Source organism: Triticum aestivum, chromosome 3A (assembly GCF_018294505.1).
Source record: "Triticum aestivum cultivar Chinese Spring chromosome 3A, IWGSC CS RefSeq v2.1, whole genome shotgun sequence".
NCBI lineage: Eukaryota > Viridiplantae > Streptophyta > Magnoliopsida > Poales > Poaceae > Triticum > Triticum aestivum.
In genome coordinates this window covers 739401133-739420164 of record NC_057800.1, presented here as the reverse complement: position 1 = coordinate 739420164, position 19032 = coordinate 739401133, and the positions used below count along the sequence as shown (strand labels likewise).

The window sequence follows — 19032 nt, the reverse complement described above, 5'->3', positions numbered from 1 at the left end:
GGACTACGTGGGCCGTTCTGTGTTGCAAGCCCATCTGACGGAAGCGTATTAGATGAAGTGAGGACCAAGGGAAATAAGAGCAATGCTGAATGAGCTAAACTTTTACGTAATTAATGGGGGGGGGGGGGGGGGGGGGGAGGAGCCCACCCCACTTAAAATCAGAGGGCCGAAGAGAATTGTGGAAGGAAAATTATGTAGCCTTTCGTAACTTGTTTTGTAGGTGTAGGATTATTGGGGGAATAATGCTACATCTACGTAAAAAGGTACGAAAGATTACATAACCTGCCTAAACTAAATCCTCTCCCACCTGATTTTAATGGGGGTGGGCCTCCTCCTCCCCCTCTCTCCAATCCTAGCCCACCACGTTGCTGTTTACATTACATTACGTATGTGTTTTATGTTTTTTAGAACAATGTGTTTTATGTAGGTGTAGCATTACTCGGACCAGGAGAGTTTCCTTCCCAAACTCCGCGGCCCATCGATGATGCCTTCGGCTCCCTTGATTGCCGACGGTCTTTCCTTCCCCGAGAAATTTTCAACCTACCTAGCAACTCCGACTACTTCAAGTAACCGCGCCGCTATGCCACCCGGCTACTCTTGGTCGTGCTCACCATCTTGGTTGCCGTGTGCGCCTTCTGCATTGTCGCTGTCGCTCAGTCGAAGGAGGTGCCGTGTTCTGCACTGCCGGCGATCTCCCACACAATCCACCCTGGACCGTTTGGCAACATGAATCAACAGCTCACCTGCGACTTCACCAAGGATAATAAGAACCTTCTGCTTGGCCACCCGCGACAGCCGCTGCCACAACGAGTGGGTCGTCCTCCGCCCCAATTATTGTAAATATACATATATTAGTTGATCGATCGTTGCTTATTACATATGTACTATGCATAGATGGTTGTATTTGAATTCCGAAAATATCACAATGATGTCTGTCTGACAATATTTTACAATCGGAAATTTTGAATTATGCACACAGGGTTTGTTCATTACAGGTATGTGTTATTTTTCCTAACAAAGGTACATGGTACATTGTTCAGCAGACAACTTTTTGTATCTATAACCCTCCATCTTATTACCGTCTTAAGCTAATGATCGTCTGTCATTTCCAGTTGCTCCTACAGGCGCTCCTATTGTTGTTAGTATACGTAGTTTCTACAACATATTGTAATCACGTACTTATTCGTGGTTGTCAACGTTTCACCACAGAACATTATTTGAGAGTGGTATTTTGCATGCCTTATTTAAGTGAAAATTCACACTAACATGGCCCGTAATTAAGCAAATATTATTTTCCGTGTACAAACGATCTGATAAGGCTGGAAATTTACCATTTAGAAATTCAGCAAGGACAAAGCACGGGAGATCCACGGTTAAGAGTGCATATCATGAACAATCGTCGCATAAGTATAGAGGTCAATATCTTCGAAATTCATCGTCAACTAGTAACATGCAAGCAACGATTTGGAAGAAGCTATGTGAGCTTCAAGTGCCACGGAAAATTCAAATCTTCTGTTGGCGGGCATTGAGAGGAATCATCCCAGTGAAATCCATTCCCGCTAATAGACATATACCTGTCGATGGTGCATGCCCAGTGTGTCACAGGGGAGGGGGGTGGTGGTGGAAGATTTGCGTCATATGCTGTTCCAATGCGGCTTAGCAAAGGGCCTATTGGCCGGGCTGGGTCTATCAGAGCATATTGACTTCGCTGTACAAGTGGATAGATCGGGGTCGGCGATTCTGGAACTTCTGTTGCTGGAGTCAGACCAACCTTTGCTAATGATGCCAAACTTGAAGGAAAAGGAGGTGATTGCGACCGGATGCTGGTATCTCTGGTGGCTGCATCGACGACACACTCATCATGATTCTGTTCCTCCTAACTTCAGGTGGCACATCTCTATTCTGGCAATAGTGAAAAACTATACAAATTCTGTGATGCAGAAAGGAACACTGGTGGAGCATAGGTGGAAGAGACCGGAGCCAAGGTTCATAAAACTTAATGTTGATGCTTCATTCCATGCGGATGAGGGGGCATGCTCTATTGCAGGTGTGCTACGAGATGATAGAGGAAATTTCATTGCAGGGTTTTGTAAATTTATATCATTGGCAGCAGATGTTGTGACTATTGAAGCAATGGCATTGCGAGATGGATTATTTCTGGCGAACTCCTTGGGTTTCAACAGAGTAGAAGCGGAGTCGGACTCGTTGAACGTCATCAATTGCTGTCGAGGACAAGATCAATGGTGGGATGCAGCTGCAGCGATCTTCGCCGAGTGCATAGATTTGTCTATATCGATAGGAAAGGTCATCTTCTCTCATTGTTTTCGTGAAGCAAATTCAGTTGCTCATGAGCTAGCAAAGTTTAGTTTTTGTAATAAATGTGATGACAGTTGGACTAACGAACCTCCTAAGTTCCTAGTTAGCCAACTGGTGAACGATGTAACTATTTTTGAGTTTAGTAAAGCTACCCATGATGGTCTCCCCCCCCCCCCAAAAAAAAAGATTTCCTTTTTTCATAGTTGCACATAATTCTACTGCTCAAATGGTATTCGGCCACTCCTTTGATAGTGAACAAAAAAACATTTTAGTTGATATTATGTCATTGAAAATTGCACCTAATATTTTGTGTAAACTAAGGGAATGGGTTCAGGCTCTCCAGATAGGATAATACCATACGTCCTGCTTGTGTTTTATTGCATATGAGTGTATCTAGAGTATAAAGTATCGAGATATTGTAACTTGTCAATTTACGAGCCTGGCCCCTCGGTTTATATAGCATACCGGGGGTCCTAGGGTACATGGATTCTAACCGGCTACATATGAGGAGGTAGAGCCCTGCATAATCTCAGCTTCTTGTCTTGCACATCAAGCCTTCTGAAATCTTCAGCAAAGTGGCCCAGGACGAAATCGACAAGGGGTCCACCGTCATGATGAGAGGTCCCTTAGCCGGGATACCGTCACTATGTCTCATCTAACTCCTACACCATTGGATTTTGCATGGAGATTGGTAGAGATTTTTTTTCCTTTTTTGGTTTATATAGTTAATTAAGTAGTGTGTAGGAGTTAGATGAGACTTTGTTAATTCTACTAGATGAGAATTAGCAAATTTGATTGTAAAATTACGACGAACTTAAATGGTGATATTTCTGTACTAATATTGCTTAGCCTTTTCTCGGTTCGTCCTCCCGCCACTCATCATCAGAATCCTCGGTGCCCAAACTGGTGTGTGATAAACTAAAGTTCAGTGTTTGGTAATCAGATTTTGTTTTCATTTATTTGAGTCCCATATATATCTAGCCCCACAAAGATATACCGTCATCAAAATTGTCAAACTATTCACATTACTAGCAATGACACATGCTTAAAATCACACTTACATGGTCATTGAGCTAATGAACTTAACTAGTCACAAAATTTAACCATCAGATCATCAAATACTACACATGTTCGCATGAATGTATGCATTTCGAGAAAACCTATGAGTTTATTGATAATAGTTCCTTTCCGGCTTTTATGTCTTCGAAAAAATAAAAGACACATATACATACTTGTAGTGATAGCTCCTTGAATGACAAATCTGTCAAAATAATGTGAATACTTCTTCTACATAAGATAAACATGATAAACACGAAGTACATACTTGATGGATTATAGAAATTAAAAGTCTGGAGGGAGAAGCCACACAGAACTATTAGAATCATTAATGCCATCCTCCTTGCGGTAAAAGTATCCCTGTGATATTATCCTCTCCATGTGATGCATGCCTTCGCCTTCCCAAGACAACATGGTGCAACTGCCGATGTCCAACCTTGCTAAGCACTGCATAGTGTCGCGGAGAGATGAGTGTTTCTGGGAGTAGTAGATGCGGTTTCCCTCCACCCCGCCGCGTTTGTTCGCGGTTGACACATGCACCGCCTTGCAACAAGATGGTCCCAGGAACAAGGCTTGGTCGCCCAAGCTCATCACCTCTGCCCATCTAAACATGTGCGACGACGGTGTTCTGCCATCGTCCATAAGCTTGAACCCTATAAAAGCAATGCCTTCACCAGGCTAACGCTGCCAAAAACGCTGCCATTGCCATGTAGGTCAGGCCTAGGGCTTTCACCTCGGAGCTCAAGATTGGGTACTCGATATGCACCACCCAATCGAATTCATTATGTGCTATCTCCTTCACTTGTCATGATTGCAACAGTTGCAAACCCGTATAGACGAGGGAGGAAGGTCACCGACATCGCTGAAATCTCGAGGGGATGCTCCGGTGGCCATGCATCGTCCGCCAAGTGCCAACCAATGGCTTATATGTATTAGAAAACTCCATGTGCTGCCACAAGGTCCGTTGTCGGCATCATGGCTAGATCCATGGCGACATGCCTTCTTGCCGGCTCCGTGGGTGACAGCAGAGGCAACCACTGCATGCCCATCACCACATCCCGCGATGCCCCTGCACGAAAGAGGCATCCAGGAGTAGCGCCAGCCATGACGAGGCAACTCTCCATGATGGGATGCTTGGTGGTGGCGTCTCCCTTTCCTCCGCTTGTTGGAGCGCTCGCCACATGTTGATGTGGACAGCGCCAGGAAGTGGGGGAGAGGCACGCTCGTTTCATGTGTGTGTGACAAAATTATGTGCTACAAAATTTTAGATGTATCTCCAAAGAAGCAAGACAAAAATAAGAACAGAAATAGAAATAAAAATAAAAGCAACCGAATAGAACAAAATAAAAACAATAAATACACTAAAATGAAAAAGGATAAAAAAGGAAAAAGGCAGATTTTTCTTTAGAACATGGAAAAAGCTAGACAAGTACACGTGTACACACATAGTGTGCTGCGTCCTTAAGATTCCACCGTAAGATAGAAAAAAAATATAAAGAAAATACAACTATTTACATGGAAGACCAAAGAGAAAATAGAAAAACTAAAAAGAGAAAAATGGAAAGGACTGCAAGCCAGAGGCCACAGCCCAGACAGGAAAGCAAGTTAAAAAACCCACATAGCGGACACCGTGCCCGCTTCCAACCTCAGCCCAGTATGTTTTTGAACAACACTATACACCAACTACAAACATAGATTAATCAATTTGCATGGTTAATCTCGTCGACTGAGACTTCAACTGAGATTTAGCAACACCATTTATGAAAAGAATATGAATACTAGATAGACATGATAAACATGCAGTACATACTTGATGGATCGTATAGGAATTAAAAGTCTGGAGGCAGAAGCTACACAGAACTATTATAACCATTAACTCCATCCTCCTTGCGGTAAAAGTATCCCTGTGATATTATCCTCTCCAAGTGATGCACGCTTTCACTTTCCCAAGACAACACGGTGCAACTGCCGACGTCCAACCTCGCCAAGCACTCCATAGTATCGTGGAGAGATGAGTGTTTCTGGGAGTAGTAGATGCGGTTTCCCTCCACCCCGCCGCGTCTGTTCGCGGTTGACACATGCACCGCCTTGCAACAAGATGGCCCCAGGAAGAAGGCTTGATCGCCCAAGCTCATCACCTCTGCCCATCTAAACTTGTGTGACGACGGTGTTCTGCCATCGTCCATAAGCTCAAAAACCCTGTAAAAATGAGCTCTGTGGCTGCCGTCTCGAGACCAGACTCGCACTGCTATTGCCAGCTTGCCGCAAAGTTCAAAGATGTAGTTGATGTCGCAACTCACATATGACATGCGCAAGGTGCTCATATTGATGTCTAGGCGATGAACTAAGGTGGTCACTGGTGCGCCGTCTTCGTTCACGCCTATATCAAACCTGAGCAATTCATGGAACCTAAATCCATAGAGCACGCCGTTGCAGAAAGCAATGTCCACGAGACAGCTATACCTATTCGTGCCGCACCCTCGCGTAGTCCACCCGCTGTCCGGGCAGCCGACCCTGCACAGCGCAATCTTGCACCAGGATGTCATCGCGGCGAGGATGCAGCCGCCGGTGGACGGGTCCTCTGAGAAGACGATTTTCCGGACGGAGATCTGGTCGGTGGTGACCCGCTGATCGTATGGCTCACCGCACTCGGATCTCGGGCACGCGCACACGACGGCACTCTGTCTCGCGGAGAGCGCCCGAGCGCCGGTGAAGAGGTTCACGACGAGGAGCCGTTCGGAGCCGGACGCGGTGGCGATCCAGCCGCCGTCGAAGGACCCGACGAGACGGTTGCCCCATGGGAACCACGGCAGCGGCACGCGCAGCACCCTGCCGTCCTCCGGGCTGTACGCCCGCGCCTCCCGGTCGCGCCTCCCGTCGCCCGTGGACAGGAGCAGCAGCGGCAGCGCGGGCAGCGGCCGGTGCCTGGTCGCGGCGGCGCGCCACGGTGTGCAGACTGCGGCGAAGCGCGCGCGGTCGTAAGCGGAGGCGGCTCTGAGGTGCACGGCCGCGAGGAGGTCGCCGGGGAGGTCGGCCCACCGCCGTTCGCCGCCGGCGCCGTCCATGATTGACTAATTCTCAACCGTGGACTGGATGCTTTGTGGTGGCTGGCCGTAAACTAAAGCACACGATCCGTCCAGTCGTCCTGGTATATAGGGCACGTACGCACTCAGTTGTAACCGAAAATATGGTATACTTTTGCATTCAAAAAGAAGAAAATATGGCAGATTAGTTCCCTTTTCGCGTAAAATATGGCAGATTGGTTGCACTAGCTTAATGCCCGTGCGTTGCCATGGAATAAAAAAAATCAATTTTACACATCAAATCATAGTACTCAATATTTGATGTGCTGACTTTGATCTAGACAGAGAATGCACCGCTTATGTTTATTTAAGAAATAACGTAGAAGAGTGTTCTCCACTACAAGTCTTACAAATATTTGGATGAGAGCTTTATGAAACTTTGAAAGGTTACCATGTGCACAACATTGGTGAAGCAATATAATCCAGAAATTTGCATATCATTTCACTTGGTATAGTCCTTTGCTCCAACCAGAATAGAACAAAAACATTTCTCTCTCTCAAAAAAAGAATAGAACAAAAACATCGTTGGAAGAAGGCAGAGAGAAATACAACCAGTAGATTCGTTTTCCATATGTGCAATACAAACACAATCTCCATGACATTAAACACAATTTCCATATGTGCAACCAGTAGGTACCGTTTCTGCAGGAGAAAAAAGGGATGAAAAAACACCTCCACCCACAAACCCTAGCCCCCCAAATCCCACAGCCCATGCACTTCTTCCTCCTTCCCTCCCTCCCTCGTCAGACAGCCGCCACATCCCTCCCTCATCTCTCCCTCGTCAACACAGCCGCGCCTCCAATCTCCCTTCCTCGTTACCACGGCAAACCAGCTCCCATGGCGGCGACAGGGGCGAGGCGGGCGCCGCGGCTACAGGCGGAAGGGTCGGGGAGGGGCTGATGTAGGCGGGGTCGGCGGTTGGGCGCGAGCGCGGGACAGACAGAGGGAGCGGTTTGGTCGAGGGACGGCAAGGCTCGCTGGCTCGGCGATGACGAGTGTCAGACATGCAGAGGGAGTGGCTTGGTGAGGGATCAAGGTGAGATTCACACACCTTTGCCTATTTTATTCTTCTCAGACAAGGAGCGATGAGGAGACGCCCAATCTCCAGTAGCCTCCTCTACTACAAGACAGCGAAGGACTCCATCCTCTACCATCCCGTTCACTCCGTCCCATCTTGTTTCCTCCTTTATTTTCTCGTAATTAATTAATTCAAATTTCTATACAGCCATGTTCTGTTGCATTCTTGTATCGATTGATGTGTTAAGATTTTGAGTATTGTTCGCAAGAATTGTTATTTCTTATGTTGTACTATTTTTTGTGGTGTTCTACGGAAAGCTCATATTGTTCGCAAGAATTGTTATCTCTTCTGCTGCACTATTTTTTGTGATGTTCTACAGAAAGCTCATATAGTTCATTCGCAAAAAAAGCTCTGACACCCTCCATTAGATCAAGTATACGTTATCATGTCATAGTAGTAATTTGGATTCAACTGTAGAGATAAAGAACGACAACACAGAATCAAGGGTCAGGCTGTGACACCCTAGGTTCATTTCTTGCTCGCTGTTGGGTCCGATCGAGGCTCTGATTTGGTTGCTTGGTTCAATGGTTCCACTCTGCCTGCGTCGATCAGACATCTGATTGGATTTTGGATTTGCAGCATTTAGGAGGCTGTTCTGCATTTCTCATTCGTGTTTCATTTATCGCAGGATATGAAATTGAGCGGTTGTTGCTAATTTGTTTGTGTGTAGATTTTGTCAGTTCTAGGACTGGATGTTTATGCAGATTCTCTTTCTGTCGTGCAGGTTAGCTTATCGATGGATTTGATTGTACATAGCCTGTACAGCCAGAAGTGTTCTTTGGGGAGAATGTAAGGCTAATGTGTTTCTCAAGATATGTAATAGTTAATCTGGATAATTATATGTTTAAACCCAGTAACGTGAGTGATGCATTCGATAGGCTAAAATTTCCTGAATTCTGTTGTGTTGTCATATTCAAGAGTATAATTCTTTGCTTCCAGTTTCTTGAAGGTAGCCATATTCTGATACTCTGATGATTTTAAAGGTTATGTGAGCTATCAAACTGAATTTGACAACACTGTCTTATTCATAGTTCTCTTTTCTTTGCCTAGAACTTATGGTTTATCTCTGATGTTAATTCCATCGTTTTAGGTGTTTGTCAAATATAGGTGGAAAGCTTAACATGGAGGAGCCACAGAGGTTTGCTGAATATGTTTCTGGGTTGAGAGGGAGACCGAAGCAAACTCCCAACATGTTTCAGGTGCATGTCCTCTGTCCATTGTGCCTGTCTCCCTAGCAAACCTGGAGCATTGTACACTTTGGTATATGTAGTTAGTTACTGATTTTACTAGCACTTATGATAGTCAGAGCACATACATGCTTAGTTTTACTTCAGTTAAATTGGTGGCATTCTATAATTACTAAGAACATTTTGTGAAAATTGGACCCAAAGAAAGTGTGCCTCCCTGTTTTGTGTGGATAAAGACTTCTGGTTACATATTGCGACTAGATTAATTAGGCATACACAATAAGATTTTTCATTGTTCCACTTACAGAAACTGAACTGCTGCAGTGTTAATATATTTAGGCGTCCTTGAAGACCTTGTTGTCACCGTCCCTCGCCGATGATCTCAAGGGACAAATCAGGTAACCGTGTACTTCTATAGGTTGATTAATAAAATGGTTCTGTAGCTGCTATAGATCATTAGTCCTTCGCAATAATTTGATAAGATACTGAAATCAAAGGTGTGGCCTCTATTTGGTGAGCAGGGTCTGCTATAAAATTAAGAAGAAGACAAGGAGGAGTGATGGGTCTGCACGTACCTATAAGAAAAAGGCTCGAGGTGATTTGCTTTTGTTTTCAAGATATACTGGTGTAGGCTCTGTTGCTACAAAATTTGTTTGATGTTGATTTATAAATTTCCGTTCTTGTGATTTGTCTCATCTAATGATCTCGAATCTATGTGAGAGTTTGGTACTGCAATTTGGTTCCTACAGTCAATACCATTTTCTTATATGGAATTAACGTGCCGTAGTTTGTCAATATCAACTGAATTGGACCATCTAACATTTCATAAGCTTTACCTCAATGGAAAAGGAAGGCATCACCTCAACGGAAGGCGAACGGTGTTGTGAAAAAACTGGAGAAGGACGAGTCGCTGGACTGGGACAAGTATATCAAGGAGAACAACAACATTCCCGGAGGTATAGATTTCTGTTCGTTTGGATTTCAGGACATAGTACTTAGTTTTTTGCACTTCTCTTTCATGTCGTGACGTTGTTTCATTATTAGTGTTGGTTAGAACTTTGCTGTTTTTGCGTCCTGCCAAATTTGGAGGATCATGAGAAATAAAGTGTATTGTGGTTTAGAAAGAACACCGGCATCATCGTTTTAGTCGGAATATATAAAAATTATCATAGAACCTAAAGATAATCATATCATTACCTGCATTTTGTAAGTAAGAAAATAAGGATGCACTGATCCTCTATAAGCTCATCAAACGACTTGTGCAAGACGATACAAATGGGTGGAAATAGTAACTCAGAAAGTCGAACCAAATAATTAAAACCAGTGAGGTACTCTGTTTATGTATTTTTATGGAAACCTTTAAAAGATATCATTACCAACAGTAAGTCAGAAAGTCGAAGCAAATAAATAAAATCAATGAGGTAATCCGTTCATGATTTTTATGGAAACTTTTAAAGGATATCATTACCAGCATGTGGATTTGCATTTCTTTTTAACTGCTCCTAATCATTGTTGCTTTGTAGTGGCTGTAGATGAAAACAACTTTTAGTCAGATTTCCAATTACACGCAGAATTAGTTCAATGTATGAGTTTACACCTCTTTTCAACTATGTGATAATATTGCAGAAGTCGAGTGATGTGACAATTCACCATTCAGATACTTCATACTTGCAAATATGCTCCCTTCATTGTACCCTATATATAAGATTTTTTTTGTAATTTTAGGGTCATACTAATTATTTCAAATGTTTGGCCATTTTAAATTATTTGGAATAGTTTGCCGCATTGCTGGAGACAAATCAAATATGCATAAGTTACTGTAATATTTCTGGAACCATGTTATCACCACATTTTTTAACTGAAATGAATATGATTAAATTCATATCCCTTTTAAGATAAGGATAGATACAAGTGGTACAAAGTGGTCGGACCCTTCCCCAGACCCTGCGCAAGCGGGAGCTACATGCACTGGGGCTGCCCTATAGATACAAGTGGTATGATTTTGGCAGTACTTAATAAATTAACAAAAATAATGTATTAGACAATTCCTTTGAACTTTTCTTGAAAAGGATGAATTCGATTACCATATTCAAAAAAGAGCTAAATGATTCGGTTTAGTAACTCTAGATGTAGCATGTTCTGCAATAACGGGGAGATGTTTGATTGTGATCAATGCTGCAGCTAATTGTCGCAGGGTTCTTTGTCTGTTTGGGCTCCTTTCTGTCTTTGCTCATCATTATGCCTGCAAGAATTGTGATGACTATTTGGCGCGTGCTGAAGACTAAGCGGGTTCACGATGATGATGTAAACTTGATGATTTACACATAGATTGTGTGCATTGCTATGGACTATTATTTTGTTATGTACAGATTAGTCAGGGTGTGCATTGTTGTGGGAGAGGAGCTCCCGACTCACACCCTAGAGTGTGAGGAGGAAGCAGGGGGTGGTGGCCTTGGAGAGAGGGTTGGGCGCTTGTGGTGGCGGAGGAGGAGCCACGCTTGCCGGCTGCAGCGACTACTCGGAGTGAAGGTGGAGCGAAGCAGCCGGTTCAGGCAAGGTCTGGCCGATGGCTGCGAATTTAGGGGCAGCCGTGCCCTGCATACTTGGCCGGGGTTAATTGTGCTAGCTTTCAGATTTGCTCAGATTAGTTATAAAACGACACAGCTCAGCTGTAATCTAATTTTCTTTATAGTTGCCGCAGGTCCTACCAGATCTGAATACATAGATAAACCGCGGTTTTCTTGCTCTCTTGGATCTGTTATAATTTGCATAGCTATTCTTTAAGATTCATTTTGCTCGTTGTCAGCTTTTTGTGTTGTAAAAAACCGTTACATGAACATATGCCAAGCATGGCCTAAACAGTAAACTGAAAGGGGCGCTATCTCACCTGGCACCGCAGAACTTCCGCTCAAGCGGCGCGCCAAGGGCGCGCCCCAATCACTAGTGCATATCAATGTAGGAAAGCTCCATGGCAATGGGGACATTAGCTCACATATCAATCTCCATGATGGAGTTCCAACTGAGTGTGTTGTTGTCAACATCATCATCATTGTTGGGTGAGAATGGCAACGCAGGTAATACGGACCACCAGAGGAGACACCTGAAGGAGTTAAGGGGGATACACACATTGAAGAACACTCGTTCCAGCACATCCTTACTGATGTTCAGAGTTTCAGACCAGCAAGTAAATGTGGTCAATTTCCATTCATCGTTCGAACCAATCATGCTCAAACTTCAAGGTTCTACAGAAACATTGAACCATTATAGGTGACAGGCAATATACGCTTCATGTTGCTTGTACATGCATAAATGGTTGCAACATCTTTTTTATTTCTTGAGAACTTGCATAATCTAGAGAACTACCTTGTCCTACCAAATAAAATACTTTTAGGGATATCTAATTGTGATGCATCCAGGCATCCAACTATTCATCCAAAATGTGCTCAATACCTGTCCATGTAGACAATTGAATAAAGCTCAGGCTTCCTTTCATTCTAAAGTAACACTGGGGTATTGTGCAGCATGAATGAATAACAAACATGCAACTGTCAAATCCATATAAGCAAGAACATCATTGCAAATCATGTCGATGCTACTACACCAGAAGCTAGGTGAAACAATAATAAAATGTATGTCTAGCATCAGCTCACATTGATTTGGACATGTACCTATCTTCAAAGAACCTTCTTTCAAGATCTTGAATAGCATCAGAAGTCTGTCGCACCCTCAGCTTTGAGGCAAAGCCTGGCCTGAACAATAAACTCCTCGGTCACCATGGCTCCACACCCATGAGCAACGCAACAGAAGGAGCTTGCCACACGGAAACAAAATAAATTCACGAGCCCCGGCTCACCACCGGCTTCTTTATCGCACTGTGCATCGATAATGACGAGAACAATTCATAGACATAACCCAGAAAAGTCATCATACAAGGTGTTAATTGAGAAGGCTGAACAAAGCAAAAAAAGTCAATGCTTATTATTTTTTGAATAATCAAGGTTGACCTTGTTTCTCATTAAAAAAAATACGAAATGCTAAGTTGTTGTGCGCTTACTCATGAATATTTGAATGTAGTCAGGTATCTTAAAATTTCTCTTTTTAATCCTAAGCATTAAATGGAAATTTAAAACTTCTAAAGAAACATGACATACATGTGCAGGTGTCATCACCATTGAAATAAAATCATTAGCATTAAGTTTATTTTAGTTCCCAAGAGCACCGTGAATGGAGCTATTTCTTTTGATAATAGTAAGTGTACTCAGACCTTTTCCTTTTAGAGTCGCGGATCCTCCAATGGATGCTGCTCTCTTTCAATGGAAAAATATATGATGATGATCTTCTAAAGAAGTGTATTGCCTACATGGTAAACAATCTAGGTACTCATATTTGAATAAAAATTGTAGAATTGAAAATCTCCTTCAACTCAATTCTAAATTGCATCATAATTTGAGTTACATCTACAATTATTACTAATATTACTACACACTATTTACCTTGTTCTCTTATCAGTAAAAAGTTTGCTGCAAATTTAGAGAAAATAATCGCATACTGTAACACGCAGAACTTACCTTGTTATTCTTTTCTCGGAAAAAACTTACGGCGCTATGTATGTTGGAGTACCAACGATTGATTTTTGTTTGGAATGCAGCAAATCAGTTTGAAACCTTGATGCGATAGCTTGATCAAGTAGTCAAAGTCAGGTCAATTCTAGCAATCCAGGAAACATAACTATTAGCACCTTTGGGTAAGCAAAGTCGCAAATTTTAACTCGAGGTGTTGGATTCCCATCCAGGAGGGTGCTTTCCAGTTCAACATCATAGTGACACATTTCCTTCATTTGCAGCATTAATTCATGCGCTGAGTAAGCAAAGTCACATTTTTTTCACTCGAGGTGTTGGATTCCCATCCAGGAGGGTGCTTTCTAGTTAAACATCATAGTGACACATTTCCTTCATTTGCAGCATTAATTCATGCGCAATTGGATTTTGCATTTGTTTCCTTTGACGATTTTCAAAAAGCAAAGCATACCATGAAATGGCAGTAGCTGACTCCTAAAAGTAATTGCTGAAAGAAGTAACTTGCCTATTGAAAAGAATAGCAAACGAGTTAGATTACGTCTATGGTTGGCAGACATGGTTCAAAATAAAGAGAAGTCAATACTACTTGTCAGGAACATAGAAGACGACGAATAGTAAAGGCGGAGCCGCAAAGGTTATGAGGGTATATGCGATGACTAGGTGCATGAGAGGAATACCATGATATTTACTATAACTTACAGATTTCCCATCCACTTTTGTGTATGACAGCCAAGGCACCAAGAACGAAAAACATGCATTTCCGACATCTCCCATCTTGTCGCTGCCACCATTGTTCACCTTGCTCCAGTAAATCTCTCCTCCCATGGCTCACATTTTCTTCAGCTCGTTCTCAGTCTATGTAGTACCAGCTCAATGGATTCCCAAAGAGTATACAATGAACCCATCAGTTAACTACTTTACATTGGTAAAGAAGTATAACTAGTGGAAACTCGATGTATTGGTGGCGTACCTTCATGAGGTAGGCACAGGAGAGGCCTGACATGGCGAAGAACCTGTGCCATTGACACCTTTGACGCGACCATCTCTGTCCAAAAGGGGCAAACCTTTAAATTATGAACATCGACATGGCAACCCGTGAAGTAGCATTAAGAAGCTAGCATTCTTGGCTCCAGCCTTGTGTCAAACCTTTAAATTATGAACAATGACAATTTCATCTCACAGTCAATATCTGCAGTTTTCAGATGTGGAAAAGAAAGAAAAGGAGAGAGAGAATCACTTACATAACATCACACAAACAGGGGTAAATAATCATTAGCTACAAAATTTTGAACATTGACATAACTATGAAGCTTTCTTGCCAGCTTCAGCAATTTCCTCCCGGTCCCCCACCTCCTCCTTACTATCCATCATATTTTCCCCTCAGTTGAACCTTAACAACATTGCACATGCAAAAAGAAAGAGCGGAGGAAGGGAGTGGACAGGAACGGGAAGGAGAGTAAGGATAGAGAGCAGAACATACCTCGCTAGACCAGACATGGTGGCCAGTGAAGCGCTGAAGCAGTGGAGTCATGATCCTATGTAGTGAGTGTGGGTGGCGCCGGTGTCTGAGATGATGCTCGAGACTGAGCTTCCGCCTATCGTTGTTGATTAAGTAATAGATGTCCATGAGCGAGATGGGGACTGAATTGAAGCAACTGGTACGGCGGGAGGGTCAGAGGTGGATGACCAGCAGTCTAGGACGAGGCGATCTTGGCGGTGACCACGTCTGTGTCCCCAATGGCCGGGACACTACCCACCTCATGCGGTGACGACATCACATGCCCTTACAAAAATTGAAGACGATAGCGAACAAAAACCAAAAGCTTCTCAGTTGTTGTTGCCTTCATTATTGTTTCACTAATGCCTCAAATTCTACGCCACAAGGATTTACTCCAACTTCTTCCTGTAATCCTGAAGCACTCGTTGAAATATGTAACATGAGCATCACATGAAGGACAAATAGTAAATCGTTAAGGGAAAAGAGGGGCATCAAATTCTATTTTTTTTGTTAGAGTTGTGTCGAATATTATTGTACAAGTTAGGTTACAGTTGGACTTGGAGTCGTACGGTGCGTAGACAGAGTAGGAGTCGTGTCCAAGTAGGACACTTGTATCCTAGGCCTCTCATATATAGCGGGGGTAGACACACGATGTAATCTATGCCAACATAATAGCACGGGCACGCGGGGGAGCCGGCGGCGTGTGCCGGCGCCCGGGCGGCCGGGGTGCGGTATTGTGACGGTGTCACGGGGAGGAGCGCCCGTAGTCAGGCCCCGTGGATGTAGCCATGATGGTGAACCTCGTTAACAAATCTCGGTGTCGTGCTGGTGTGATTGCTTGGTCCTCGATAGATCGACGGTATGCCTCGGATTTATTCTAACAAGTGGTATCATGAGTAAGGTTCGATTTGAGGCGGTGGTGTTGATCTAGAGGAGGAAAGTTGGACATAGATCGGTATAGTCTCTACGTGCAACAGGAAAGCGAGCAGAGAAGTCAGCGAGTACTGAAGCGATCGGAAGCAGATGCATGGGCCGAAGCAGGTTGTCGCTCATTAGTGCGTGTTCCTCGGCGGGATCAGATCAGATGTGGAAGCGGCGGCACAGCGCGGAAGGCGAGCCAGATCGATTCGCGTAGGTTCTCATGGCACGAGGCGCGGAGTACGCTACAGCGGCTGCGTAGCCCTAGCGCACGATGCGTGCGGTAACGGCGGCTGGTGCGTGCAGCAGTGGAGGGCCCATGGCGGTGCGGCTGATGTGGCTGCAGTAGGGGCAAGGCCGAAGCTGGCCAGAATCGAGTATTGCGCACAGGTACTGCCCAACAGTATGCGCGCAGGAGGGCTCGTGGCGTGAGCAAGTGGCCCACGGCGTTGGTGCAGCCAGGAGCTGTGACTCAGGGTCAAGTACGTATGGGGTGCAGCCGAAGGATGCAAGTGCGTGCGAGATTTGTTAAAGGAAAAAAGGCGTCAGGTATCTGTGTGTATATTTCTATGGGAAGCAAAGAAAAAGTAGGAAAGGAGAAGCTTCGGGGCTGCACGTGAGCAAGGATGAACGGGGATTTTTTGATCTTGTGCGCACGAGAAGGCTACTGGAGGGATTCTTCAATTGGCTCTATTTGCTTGGTACAGGTACATGTATGTACGGGATGGTAGAAGTGCACGGTACAGAAAATAAAGGCGCGGTCGCAGGTCCATGGAAGATGGCGTGTGCGGCAAGGGCGACGTGCGTATAAGGCTTGTGGAGCCTGGTGCGCGTCATGAGGGATCATGCAGACACAGGGCGTCAAGCAATGCACTGAGACGTGCGGGCGGACAAGATGCGGGGTGGAGCATGATTGCAGTCGGTTAATTTCGGCTGGGTCGGACTGGACTGTCTGACGGATCGGCGGGGATGTCGGTCAAAGCAGAAGACGGCGGTGATTTCAGCGATGACGACATAGAAGCGTGATGCTGATGGTGGCCGGCTTCTGGGGCGTGGAAACACGTGGTGCAGGTCTGAGGGCTTGTGCAGCTTCGACAAGACTATGGCGCAGTGTTGATTCAAGGCGGTGTACACAAGAGAGAGCTTGAAGTCGACAGGGCGCAGGGTAGCACTGCCAGCTACATGGAGTCATGTTGAAGGTGGAGCTGGAGTCTGACGGACGATTTCACTCTGAGCTGATGGAGGGGCTACGGCGTAAGTCGACAGAGAGTCGAAGCCTATTTCAATGGGATAGCGAGAGACACGTGGATTTGACTTGATACCAGTGGTCTGATGGAGACGTGATACTCGGCATCGGTCGGTGATGGTCGGTGGTTCTCTGCAGTGGGGGTTGAGGCAGTGGGGGCTAGCTACCCGGGAGACTCGACCAGGACAGCAGAGGCTCGACACGGTGATAGCGGCGAGGCGTGCGGTAAGCACGGGACACAGCGACAGGCCAAGGCACTGGTGGTAAGACACGTGGTCAGACAAAGTGTGCAGGGGTGCTGAAGCAGTGTTGACGAGTACCAGATTCAAGTTGGTGACTAGGTCTATCGGTGCCGATTGATGGACAGGAGTTGACCATGGAGAATCTGAGAAAGTGACGTAGAGTCTGGAATTGTCAAAAGCTGAGAGAGTACATGGCCGTATATTCTGTGGTGTTCAGTGCACATGGCAAAGTGCGGATGACAAATACAGAAGGAGGCGGAGTGCTATAGCGGTGGGACATGTCAGAGACTATCCGGAAGAAGGGTGAGACAACTGCGAATTTGACTCAGGGTGACACAGGGCGACGGTGCAATTCCTTCAAGTTTCAAACAAGCGGTCAAGAAAGAGCGGTGATGTTGAGTTCAGGTAACTCTAATATGTGACGTCCAATATGCGAGTTGTTCATTTTTTTCACGCAGACAGTGGTCGGTGTGTGATGTCATTGAACGGATTCTCCGGAAGTTGGAAGCACAAGGTTGAGTAATGAGGAACTTAATTTTGCTCGAGTGTTGACTGTGAAGAAGACGAGAAGGAACTACAGTTGCAGGTGGAGTCACATGGAGTCTGGGAGTAGTTGCGGTGCTCATGTTGTATCTCAAGTCCAATGTACATTGAGGTTTGACGCACGGACGAATTCAAGGTGGTGGAGAATATTCGCCAAGGTGGAGTTTGTTAGAGTTGTGTCGAATATTATTGTACAAGTTAGGTTACAGTTGGACTTGGAGTCGTACGGTGCGTAGACAGAGTAGGAGTCGTGTCCAAGTAGGACACTTGTATCCTAGGCCTCTCATATATAGCGGGGGTAGACACACGATGTAACCTATGCCAACATAATAGCACGGGCACGCGGGGGAGCCGGCGGCGTGTGCCGGCGCCCGGGCGCCTGGGGTGCGGTATTGTGACGGTGTCACGGGGAGGAGCGCCCGTAGTCAGGCCCCGGGGATGTAGCCATGATGATGAACCTCGTTAACAAATCTCGGTGTCGTGCTGGTGTGATTGCTTGGTCCTCGGTAGATCGACGGTATGCCTCGGATTTATTCTAACATTTTTCAACAATTAGAACATGGTAAAACCACACAAAATATTAGTTCTAGTTATGTTCCACCAGCAAGAAAAGTACATATAGAAGCAAGTCATATCTGGGGATCAAGAACATATGGAAGCATTTATCACTGAACCCAAATATGCAATGACGTCTTTTCTTCCTCTCCTACTTCAACCTCAGCGACTCCATAGGAGTAAAGACCTGCGAAACAAATGTTGCATCCGATAATTTAACAGCACCACAACTACCAAGTCAAATCAAACTGAACCAAATCAAAAAGTCCAAGTTCTTCCGAAGCCAAGAATGTGCATGACGGTGGATGACCTCCTCAACGAGCAGACTCTTCTCATCAGCCACCGCCGTCTTTGACCCAGAGCTCCTCATCGGCCGAGTGCGTCACCTCCATAACATCTGGCGTTACCCTCCTTTGACAGGTGACGGCCATCGACATCCATACAACAGTCAGTACACAAGGTCAATTCTATCTTTCTTCTGCCCATACAAGAATCTGCAAACAAGTAAATTTTATCAAAAATCAGCAGCTCACTTCATTCAGAAAACAATAGCAACAGAGAGCAATACAGTGACAAGGGTGTAAAAATAAAACAAGAAATTAGAGAGAGAGGGGATGACAACCTTGCTGGCGCCGGTGTTCATCCTTCCCTTTGTCGACGAAAATGCGGAGTGCGGCACCGGTGCCAACACAGAGAGCGGCGGCAGGAGGGCGTCGACCAAAGATTCATATGA

At 44.9% G+C, this 19032-nt stretch overlaps 1 protein-coding gene across 1 annotated transcript; it reads left to right on the top strand.

Annotated features, from left to right (window-relative positions):
- The first annotated feature begins 7365 nt into the window (after window positions 1-7365).
- LOC123059614 (uncharacterized) lies at window positions 7366-11512 on the top strand. Its single transcript, XM_044482141.1, has 6 exons — window positions 7366-7491; window positions 8258-8322; window positions 8624-8732; window positions 9060-9118; window positions 9242-9315; window positions 9570-11512. The coding sequence occupies exons 2-6, from the start codon at window positions 8270-8272 to the stop codon at window positions 9605-9607; spliced, it is 333 nt and encodes a 110-aa protein (XP_044338076.1). The 5' UTR covers window positions 7366-7491; window positions 8258-8269; the 3' UTR covers window positions 9608-11512.
- Window positions 11513-19032: the final 7520 nt, after the last annotated feature.

Coding starts and splice junctions, on each gene's coding strand:
- LOC123059614 (XM_044482141.1), top strand. CDS start 8,270: ATGGATTTGATTGTACATAGCCTGTACAGCCAGAAGTGTTCTTTGGGG. Junction 8,733..9,059: donor AAACTCCCAACATGTTTCAG/GTGCATGTCCTC, acceptor TAATATATTTAG/GCGTCCTTGAAGACCTTGTT. Junction 9,316..9,569: donor CTATAAGAAAAAGGCTCGAG/GTGATTTGCTTT, acceptor TCAATGGAAAAG/GAAGGCATCACCTCAACGGA.